The 10,294-nt window shown below is 61.2% G+C and overlaps 2 protein-coding genes across 2 annotated transcripts; one reads left to right on the top strand and one right to left on the bottom strand.

Annotated features, from left to right (window-relative positions):
* Positions 1-1,519, top strand: SELENOM (selenoprotein M). The gene is made up of 4 exons (XM_010720450.2): positions 1-31; positions 100-134; positions 586-664; positions 753-1,519. The coding sequence occupies exons 3-4, from the start codon at positions 599-601 to the stop codon at positions 963-965; spliced, it is 279 nt and encodes a 92-aa protein (XP_010718752.2). The 5' UTR covers positions 1-31; positions 100-134; positions 586-598; the 3' UTR covers positions 966-1,519.
* Positions 1,520-1,849: 330 nt separating this feature from the next.
* SMTN (smoothelin) lies at positions 1,850-10,293 on the bottom strand (the record flags this gene model as incomplete). Its single annotated transcript, XM_010720500.1, has 10 exons — positions 1,850-2,875; positions 6,687-6,838; positions 6,918-7,041; positions 7,117-7,287; positions 7,434-7,500; positions 7,641-7,703; positions 8,353-8,517; positions 8,617-8,692; positions 8,817-8,981; positions 10,045-10,293. Coding segments are annotated over 10 exons (1,383 nt in total), but the record flags the coding sequence as incomplete, so codon positions are not given.
* Position 10,294: the final 1 nt, after the last annotated feature.

Genomic DNA, 10,294 nt, shown 5'->3' with positions numbered 1-10,294 from the left:
CGGCGGGTGACGGCTGAGCCGGCTGCCGGAGGTGAGTGTCTAACGGGGACGGGGTGAGCCGAGCCGGGTCTGCCCCGAACCGCGCCGCTCTGCCCGCAGGTGAAAGCCTTCGTCAACCAGGACATCCCGCTGTAGTATCGCTGTGCGGAGCGGTGGGGGAAATGGGTCAGGGATGGAGCGAAATTGGGGTGGCAGGGGGCAAAGGGAGGTGGGATGGGAGTAGGGTGGGAATGGAGTGGGATAGGGATGGGGATGGGAATGGGATGGGATGGGAATGGGGTCGGCGTGGGATGGGGATGGGAATCGTTGGAACAAGGGTGGAGTGGGTGGGGGGGGACATGATGGGGGCTGGATGGGACGAGCGGGGCGGGGTGTAACGGGACGAGGACGGATGTGACGGGATGGGGATGGGATGTGACGGGGGATGGGATGAGCCAGGATGAGGACAAGGGACGGGACGGGATGTGAGCTTGTAGCAGAACGGGACAGGGGTCAGAATTGGGCGTAGATTGAGATGGGATGGGAGGAGGATGGGGGGACGGGACTGTCCTGCCTGGCACTGCCACTCCTTAACAAATCGCCCAGCCATAACCTGGAGATGAAGCACCTGCCCGGCGCCGACCCTGAGCTCGTGCTGCTTAGCTTCAGATATGAGGAGCTGGAGGTGAGCGGGCTGCACAGCACCGAGCACAGCTGCAGGCTCCAGGGTACCTGGGCTGATGGAGCTACTATGGATCCCTGTCTCTGTGCAGAGAATCCCCCTGAGCGACATGACCCGGGAGGAGATCAACCAGCTGGTGCAAGAGCTGGGCTTCTACCGCAAGGAGACTCCCGAAGCCCCTGTGCCCGAGGAGTTCCAGTTTGCCCCTGCCAAGCCACTGCCCACCCTAATACCCCGCAGAGCTCCTGCAGCTGACAGCAAGACCCTGTCTGAACAGGACAAGAAGGACCGCCCAGACCTGTAATGAGCAGTGCCAGGCGGTAGGAGGCCGTGCAGCCAGTCCTTAGAGCGTGGGGTTGAGGGTGTTAGGACAGCTCTTCACACAGGGCTGGGGAGCATGCCACGGGGTGCTGAGAGCGTGAGCAGGAAGCAGAGAGATGTTCCCTGCTGCTGCCATTGTTGCTTGGCGCTCTGTAGCCTCTGTCCCAAGGGTGCCCTGAATGGTGCCAGCCTTGAGCAGAGGCTCCCGAGCACTGTGGACGTCTGAGTGAGCCTGTGTGCCTGTCCCTGCCTTCCCCCTGAGCCATGCAGCCCAGACATTCTGGCATGATTAGTAAGGAGAAGCAGAGATCTTTTTGCTCCTTTCCCATGCCTCAAGGTTCAGTCAACTCCTGGTGCTGGACAGCAGTATCCTACCTGCACAGGACAGGATGAAACTCTCAGCAGAAAGCTCCACATGCTGAGGGCAGATGTACTGAGTCCTGGAGGTGGGACAGCTGCCTCCCAGGAGGGTATGGCTTTACATCACCAGCAAGGCTGCCTCTGTCAAGCACACAGTAAAGCCCTTGCCTACCATCAGCTGCACCTTGTCATTTTTCTGGGGCAGTCTCAGTTGGGTGCACATCCATGCTTGCAGGACAGAGGCAGGAGGGGGTTGCAGGGTTGCTATGTAGTTCCTGTGCTGTCTTCATGGCCATGTAGATCAGGTACCAAAACTCTGGGCACAGTTGCTCCTATTGGGAGCATGGGGTGAGGGTGCTAGCCCAGCTCTGGGCCCTCTGTTCCAGAGCTGAGGGGTCTTGGTGCAGCTGAGGCTGCAAATCCTCCCAGGGAGAGGGGAAGTGGCCCTGCATGCTGTGTGGAGTGGTTGCTGGAAGGGGTTGGGGAGAAGGACCCGAAGCCAAAGAATCACCCTATAGAATAAACTTTTATTGTCTGGCTGGTGTTGGTGTCAACGCAGGTGTAGACTGTGATGAAGGGGCGAGTGGCACTGAGCACGAGGTGCCCAGAGCTGGGGAGGAGCGCGGGGGCTGTCTGGTCCTGGCCCTGGCCCCGCGCTCCCTGGGGCCCTCCCCGCTCCCCTCCAGCTCCCCAGCACGGGGGTGCTGCAGGTCCCCGCCGTGGAAGCGCCCTGGGCACGTGTGTGCGGTGGGAAGCAGGGTGTTGGCACAGGGCCGTCCCCAGGGAGGTGGCACCAAGCAGGGACTGTGGTGGGCAGAGAGGCTTCCTTGCAGGGGGCCCAGAACTGTTCTCAGGCCGCCTGGGGAGCAGGGCACTCTGCCTCCCGGCTGCACCAAAACCAGCAGCGCCCACCTGGGCCCTGGCTTGCAGGGTCCATGGGCTGAGCCACGTAGACACAGACCCACGCTGGCTCAGGGCCCTAGGGTACTGTGCTGCCCCAGCCTCCCTGGGGAAGCAGGGACCCTGCCCATGTAAAAAGAACTCCTTGAGAATGAATAACTTAACACACTAGAGTATGGCAGAGGGGAGGAGAGCCAAGCTGGCTGCAGGGAGAGTGGCATCCTAGGCACCACCCACCTGGCACCGTTCTGCCCTGCCCATACATTCAGCTGGCAGCCAGCCGGGGCAGAGGCTGACCGAGGAGCTCCAGCAAGGCCAAAGCAACGGGTGACCCAGGAGCCCCAAACTTTGTCCAGCGCCAGCCCCACAGCCTCTCCACCCCCGCTGCCAGCCTCTCCATGGGGCAGCAGCTCCTCCGCACACCAGCGTCCCTGCAGGGAGGGGGCAGTGAGGTGTCGGGCAGCCGCAGGCCGGGGCAGGCTCTAGCACTCTTTCTGCCGCATGCGCATCTCGTGGCGACGCAGGTGGTTGTAGAGGGACTGCACATAGGTGAAGACGCACTTGGCGTCTGGCTTCTTCCCCATGATCATCATGTCTTCCACCTCCACCAGGGGCACGCAGTCTGCCAGCATCCTGCAAAGACATGGGGCCTCAGCATACCTGCAGGAGGCCAGGATGGGGCTGCCGGCTCCAGGCTGCCCCCAGCCTCACAGTGTCCTCAGTGCCCCCAGCCCAGTGTGGCCTGCGAGGCCAGGCAGCCTGCCAGCACTCTCCCCCCACTGCCTCCACAGTTCCCTGCCACCCACACCCTGCCCTGCTATTGGTACTCGTAGCCCTCCTAGCCCTGCTCCCCACACTATGAGTGCAGGCTGAGGCCACTGCACTGCAGTGAAGCCACCAGAGCAGCCTCACCCCACACTGCCCTGCGCTCCCAACCCCTGGCCATGCTTCCCAGCCTCCCACCCAGCTGCTGGATCACAGCCTGGGGAGGCTGCAGTGGGCCTGACTGTGGGCACAACTCTGCTAGAGCCACACAATTTCCAGTGGCTCAGCAATGGCGTATGGCTACCCCAGATTGGAGTCACTATGCTGCCCTGATGCCTGGGCTGGGCACTGAGACCTGTGCCAGACCCTTCCCCAGCTGCTCTCCACCTCAGGGCCCTCTCCACCATTAAAGCTGGCCTTTGGATGACACTGCTGCTCACTCTGACCCTTGGCTACAAGCACCACCCCTGCTCCACTGCTGCCAGCTTGCACCCCAAGATGTGGCTCCCCGGCTCCACCAGGCCCCATGTGGCTCCTTGGTCTCTGGGGCCGCTGGCACAGCAGGGGTTTTTGCTGCTGCAGCCAGGCAGGGTACAGATGGAAGGGAAGGGGCAGCTCCCTCCCTCACATGGCTCTTCAGGTCTTGGGGCTGGCAGGGGTTGTCTGGGAGCAGCCCAGTGCTGCTGCCACCCATGAAAGGACAGTGCCCAGAGCACAGCAGCCATTGCCAGCGTTGGCTGACAGAGCACAGGCTGTGCTGGCACCAGCACCAAGATCAGGGCTGGGGCTGAGCAGCCTGAAGCTGAGCCTGAGCTTGAGGCTCATGCAGGGGCTGGGGACGGAGCCATCCCTGTTAGGGTCCTGCAGAACCCACAAAGCCTGGCTCCAGGTTCCAATGTCACGCAGGCTGAGCCAAGCAGGGGCTCACTGGGACAGCTCCGACCGTACTGGGAGGATCAGACACCTTCCACAGAATCCCCCATCCCTAGCCCTCTCCCCTCATGCCAAGCTGCAGACCCTGCTAGACCCATCATGTGCTCCGGTGCCCCTGCACAGCCCTTGGAGCAAGGAGCTCTGGGCTGGCACTGGCACAGACACACAGTTGGTGCCAGTCTTTGGGCAGGAAGGCGTGGGTGCAAGGAGCACCGGGTTTAAAGAAAGCAGCCTGGCCCCTGGGCTCCTCACCGGTGCTGCAGCCATGCTGGAAGGCTGTAGCCAGCCTGGGAGCTCTGCCTGGGGCCTTGCTCTTTATGCCCTGCTCTCCTGGTTAATGCTGCAGGGCTGGAACTCAGACAGCCATGGAAGCAATGGGCTCTGAGCCTAGGGTCTGGCTGCAGCAGCCCCAGTGTATGATGCAGCAGCCCAGGAGGGCATGCTCAGGGCCTTGGGAAAGCACCCGCCTGAGCACAGCAGGTCCCCTGCTACCACCAGCCAGGGTGATGGAAAAGCTAAGGCAGCAGAGGGAGACAGGCTCTGCCCTTATAAAGGCATTGTTTGGGCCTCGGTGTGCTAGTGCAGTGCAGAGCTGGGGGAGAGGAGGCTCCAGTGCCAGCTAGGATGCCCCTGAAAGACAGGCACAAACAGTGCAAGAAGAGGCAGGACTGCAGCCTTGAGTCACACTTTCCAGGCTCCCCTCTTCTGCCCATATATGAGCAGGCAGCACCTCGATGGGAGGGGAGCACCCTGAGCCACGCCTGATCCTGCAGCACAGCACCGGCCTCAGCCCCCACTGCAGCCAGCAGCCTCTGCGTGCCTGGGACAGGCAGCCTCAAGTACAGAAAAAGGAGGCAGCGGCAGCGAGTGCAGGCAGTGAGGCTGGAGCACTTTGGTGACCAAAGCGGTGTTCCTTGGTATCCAGCTGCTCAGCCCCTGGGCTGGGATGGGTGAGCGGGAAGAAGGCAGGGAAAAGCCACAGCAGCCTCACTCCTGCTGGCATCAGGCTGGAGAGCCATGGGCCCCTGGGTCCCCTCCATGACCACCTCCTCAGCCCTCTCCCCACAAGCGCTGCTCTGAAAGGAGAGAGGCAGCCAATTGCCTCCACCCTGCTCCCAGAACGGGACTCGACCCTCTCCCACCAGTATACCCCATTCTCTGCCCCAGCCGCAGCGGCCGCTCCCCGGCCCTCCTGCCAAGCTGTGGGACGCAGGCGGGTGGGTGTGCGGCAGTAGATCGACAGGAAGATTCTCACCATCGCTCCCGGGGGTGAAAATGGGCTACGACTTTTTGGTTTTTACCAGCCCCTTCTGGACCAGGCAGCGATAGAATTCCTGAATGTATGTGTACACACACTTCCAATCTGGCTCGCGCATCCGGACCATGTCCTCCACGTCCAGCAACTGCGGACAGTCTGCGTGCTTCCTGAGGGCAGGGAGAGAGAGGGGCAAGCCAGTGACCGCAGCCCAGTCGGGGAGGGGAGAAAGAGAGAAAACAAGAGACACGGATCAATGCAGTTCCCATTCCCCGGGCAGATGCTGCTCTGCTCTCACATGCTCTGGGGGTGCGCGATGCAGGGCAGGACGGCTCCAGGCACTGCCGCGCTCCAAGGCCATTCAGTGTGATTTGGGGGGCCAGGGCTCACAAGCAGGGGATGGGAGGGCAGGTGAGCAGTGTGGACAGGCGTGAGGTCAAGAGGGAATGACAGAACGAGACAGAAGAGGGAGTGATGTGTTCTGGCGCGCCCGGTGCTCGGGGAGCGAGTTCCAGAGTGGAGTGGCGCTCTATATAGCTTGTATATAGAGCAGCAGGAGCAGGGCAAGCCCAGCATCCTGCCCAGCTCCACTTGGAACCGCATGGCACAGCCCTGGTGCAGGAAGCTCAGGAGAAGACGCTCACAAGAGCTGGAGGAGGAGGAAGGACAAGAGGCCACCTGGCTTCCAGGCCGGAGAGATCGATGGCTCTCTCAGTCCACGCACCGGTCCCAATTAAAGCAAAAAGTCTATTAACAGGAGTGCCAAGACCCAGGCACACGGCCCCCTATTCCTGATTGCTCCACTGAACAGCACTGCGGGAGCTGCCGGGAGCTCCCAGCCAGTGCCACCACACTGAGCACCAGCCGGCTGCCACCTGACAGGCAGGTGGGGATGGGGCCCCTCCGAAACCCACCTGGCCCTGCCCAAGGCGAGGCCAGCAGGGTGCTGGAGGGTGTAGGAGTGGATGGGAGGAGAGACAGAAGGAAGGAGAGAGGGCCTGGCTTCCAGCCCTCCAGCTGGATGCGCTCCCATCTCTCAGCACCCAGGAAAACCAGAAGCAAAAGGGGAGGGAAGAGACTTGAGAAGCTGCAACGGTGTTTGAGCCCCTACAACCGTGAAGGAGGCACCTGCATGTACAAACCCCACTCCCAGCTCCCCAGGTACTGCACTGTGCATGGCTGGTGCCCTGCCCCACAGAGTCTGCCCTGCCTTTGGCTTTTATGTTCCATGCCCAGGAGACCCAGTCCCATGCCCACCACCTCAGAACAGACTGGGTTGTACTGGCCCACTGGGGCTCTGTACAGCCAAGTCAGCTTTTCCACAACCTCACTGTGTGACAGAAAGGAGCGATGCGAACGGGCACCGAGCCTCTAGCGTGGCCAGCTCCTCCAGAACCCTGCCTGTGTCCCTGCACCCAGGCAGCAGGAGAAAGAGCTGTCCTGAGCCTGGGACATGCCCACAGCCCTTGTGGTAGCACCGGAGTTACGTACTCTGCAGAGGAGAAAGCCACCTCGAAGTTGTGACGGCGGTTCTGGGGTGTGAGCTGGCTGTAGTCAAAAGCATCTGGAAAAAAGTTGTGGACCAAAGCACAGAAGGCCATGCCATCGCTCCAGCTGGAGGAGAAGTTCTGGATGTCCACGTGCTGCAGGAAAGGACAGTTACTAAGGGGCACAGTGACTGGCCCAGCCTGGCATAAGATTGGGAGAGGAGGCAGCACTGACCTCATAGCCTCGGGTCTTAGCTCTGCACCAGTCTAGCAACATCTGCTTGATGCTGTTGGCATTGGGGACACCACAGCTGGAGGAGCGCTGCACAGCTGCACGCGGTGCTGCAGGGTTTGGAGAGCTGAGGGAGAAAACACAGAGGGTAACGCATGTGATGCCTGCTGCCCCAACTGCTCCTTGCCTGGCACATCCTCACCTCCCGCCCTCTTTCTGCAGCTTCTCAATCATGGCCTTGCGAGCCTGTGAGGTTGATGTCTTGGGCAGGCTCTGAGCTTTCATCAGCTCCTTCTTTTTCTCAGCCTGGCGCCGTTCCAGCGCAGCCAGGCTGCTCTGCCTTGAGGCACTCTCATCCTCCCGGTCAAAGATGCTGCAAGAGACACAGGCAAAGCCTCAGTGCAGAAAGGAACATTGTCATTCTCAGCTCCTCATCACCCCTGCAGCTCAAAGAACTCCATGCTCCTAGGACAGAACCAGCACAGCTCAAGGCTCCTGGCTGGTGGCATCACCACTGACCTGCCTGTCTTCTTGGAAGATGAACTGTAGGATGATTTGGTTTGAACAAATGTGCTGCTGCTGCCATCTGCAGAGTAGAAGAAATAGACCTCAGTCATGGAGCAGCAGAGTTGGGTAGTCTGGGGGACCTGGGGCAGGCTGGGGAAGCTCTGCTATGTCTCTGCAGCACTAGGGATGCCATTGATAAAAGGCAGCTAAAGCTCTTACTGTCTGATCTCTTCACATAACTCGACTCCATGGTTGTTGTGCGGGAAGTCTTGCTGCCATCATCTGCAAGGGAGAAAGCAAAGGGGGTCAGCTGGGTTAGAGACTAAGCACTGTGAACTACCCTCGTGTCTGCACAGCATGGCAGAGACATCCAGCATAAGCACGGGGATGAGACAGAAGCTGTGTGCCCCTAGGCAGCAACTAAGTGGAACAGAGAGGCCAGAGTGATGGAGCAGTGAGGCAGGAAGGCTGGAGCAGCCACAGACAGCTACTCTCAGCTTGAGTCAGCTGGCAGAAGTGTGGGTGACAGGAGTGGGCCCACAAGCCCTGTGCCACCCCAATGGGGAACATAGGTCAGGTGGGAAGGCACTAGAGCAGATCCCCTTAAGGCTCAGGCCCCAGGAAGGCTAAAGCAGGAGGCTGACCAAGGAAAGACAGTGAAACCCAGCCCTAAACCAGGGTCTTGCTCTCTGCAGGGTGCAGCTGACCCCGTGTGCTATGCTGTCACCTACCTGAACAGAGAGAGCAACAGAAGATGCCCAGCTCTCTACCGTCCCTTGCCCTGGGCTTTGCAAAGCCTGGTGCATGCCACAGGCTGGGCTAATGCTGGAAATGCCATTGGTCCCAGTCAGGGCAAGCGCAGAGAAAACGGCAGACAGAGAACTAGTGGTGAACCTCAGCAGCAAGCGTGCTTGCAGAGCCCTGCTCTTACTAGACTGGATGAGGCGCTCGGTTTTGGTGACAGTGCTGCGGGCTGAGCCATCGGCTGACTGGGTGCTCTGCGTGCTGGTGGTCTCAGTGTTGTGGCCAGCCCTGCTCATTGTAGCCTGGCTCTTCATCTCCTGCAGCCGCTGGTCCCGTTCCTTCTCCCGCTGGTCTGCGAATGCACAAAGGAGATGGTGTCAGCAGCGAGATGCAAGGTCCATGACCCCACATGGGGAATCAGCATTGCCCCCTCTTAGCAGCTGCCAAATACCTCGCTTGCGCTGGCGCAGCTCCCGCATGGCATTGCGGATCAGCCGTCGCTCCTCAAAGTCTGTGGTCTGATCCAGCTGCAGGAGGAAGGGGAGGTCAGCACGGCCCCTCTGCTCTTTTCTCCCACCCAGTTCCAAGCCCCTTTATCTCCAGCCTGTATCTTGCCCTCAGAAGCCCGCACCATCACAGCGAAGGACGTACCATCTTATCCAGAACACTCTCATCCTCGATCCTGTTCAGCTCCTCGACGTTCAGCTTGCTCTTTTTCTCCACTTCCCTCACTTGCACCTTCTCCATGCCATTGGGCAGCTCTGGCTGCAGCCTCGGCGCCTGGGGCTGCTCCACCACCAGCTCCGGTTCCACCGGCTGCAAGGAGAGCACCGCATGCCTGAGCCTCACCAGCCCAACTGCCCCTTAATGAGCCCAATGCTTACCCAGTGCCACAGGCAGCAGGGACAGTGGGGATGCACTGTGTGGTGTAGGAGCTCACGGCTGGCGGTACGCCGTGGATGTCAGCAGTGACCATTGCAGGCAGAATGCCACATCCCCAACACTCAACACGTCGCAGCCCACCCTGCCCCAGGAGGCCCCAGGTGCTCTTGTACCTGCTGCCAAAACGTCTCCAAATTGCAGCCTGTAGACACCCACGACCCACTGCCACTACTAGGGCCTCCGGTGAGGCAGGGGGGCACCATGCCCGGTGCCCTAAAGCTGGCAAGGTGCTGGCAAAGCCAGTGCACACCATTAGCAACACAAGGGATTTCCAGGGAATTAAAGGACTTAGCAGAAAGAAGAGCTTGCACAGGAGATCAAGAGCCTCCTCGTCATCTCCACTCAGGAACTAGGCCAGCTCAGCCCCCGCGGGAGCACGGCCAGGACACCAAGTCCCTTTCAGCACGACCCCCAAGCAATGCGCTGTGGGCAGATCTCCAGGCCCAGAATAGGGCCTGGAGGCAGCGGGTGGGAGGTGTCGGGCCAAGGCAGCCCCGCTGCACACCTGGCCCCATCTCACACCGCTGCCAGGCGTGAGGGCACGCATTATTGGCACCGGCTGGCTCCCCAGTGGCTCAGCCCAGTGCCAGCAATGCAGCACGCCGCAGTGAAGCTCTGGGCAGGAGGAGCAGCACAGAACCCAGGGCCACTGCAGGGCGAGGTGACGACCGCGAGGCGAGCCCACGCAAGGGCCGGGACAGCTGCCCCACGGCCGGCACGCCAGCAATGCGAAGCAGGCAGGCGCCATTGGCTCGCAGCCCTGCCCGGCACCGGCCTCCCACAGCAGCAAGCTGTGATTGCAGCTGATCCAGCCACACTGCACACCCATCCCACCCCCAGCCGAGGGTTTCTCCTCGGCCCCGGCGCCGTGCCCCCCCACAGCGGGTGCTGCCCAGGACGGGGCAGCCCAGCCAGGCTCGGCCCGGCCCGCACTCACAAAACTGTCGCTCCGGGAGAGGTGCAGGGTCGACTGTTGGCGCGTGCTGGAGAAAGTGGGTGGATGGGCCACCGGGCTGCCGGACTCCTCGGTGCCCTCAAAATGAGCGCAAGGGTCCTGTGCTTCCAGAAACAGGGTGCTGAGGTCCTTCTCCACAGGCTCCGGCGGCGCCAGCCATAGGGCCAGCAGGTCCAGCCGGCGGCCCAGGCGCGCCAGCTCGGCCCGCAGCACCAGGTGCTCCTCCTCCAGA

Source organism: Meleagris gallopavo, chromosome 17 (genome assembly GCF_000146605.3).
Source record: "Meleagris gallopavo isolate NT-WF06-2002-E0010 breed Aviagen turkey brand Nicholas breeding stock chromosome 17, Turkey_5.1, whole genome shotgun sequence".
Lineage (NCBI taxonomy): Eukaryota > Metazoa > Chordata > Aves > Galliformes > Phasianidae > Meleagris > Meleagris gallopavo.
The sequence above is the reverse complement of the archived record's forward strand: the minus strand, read 5'-3'. Positions and strand labels throughout refer to the sequence as shown.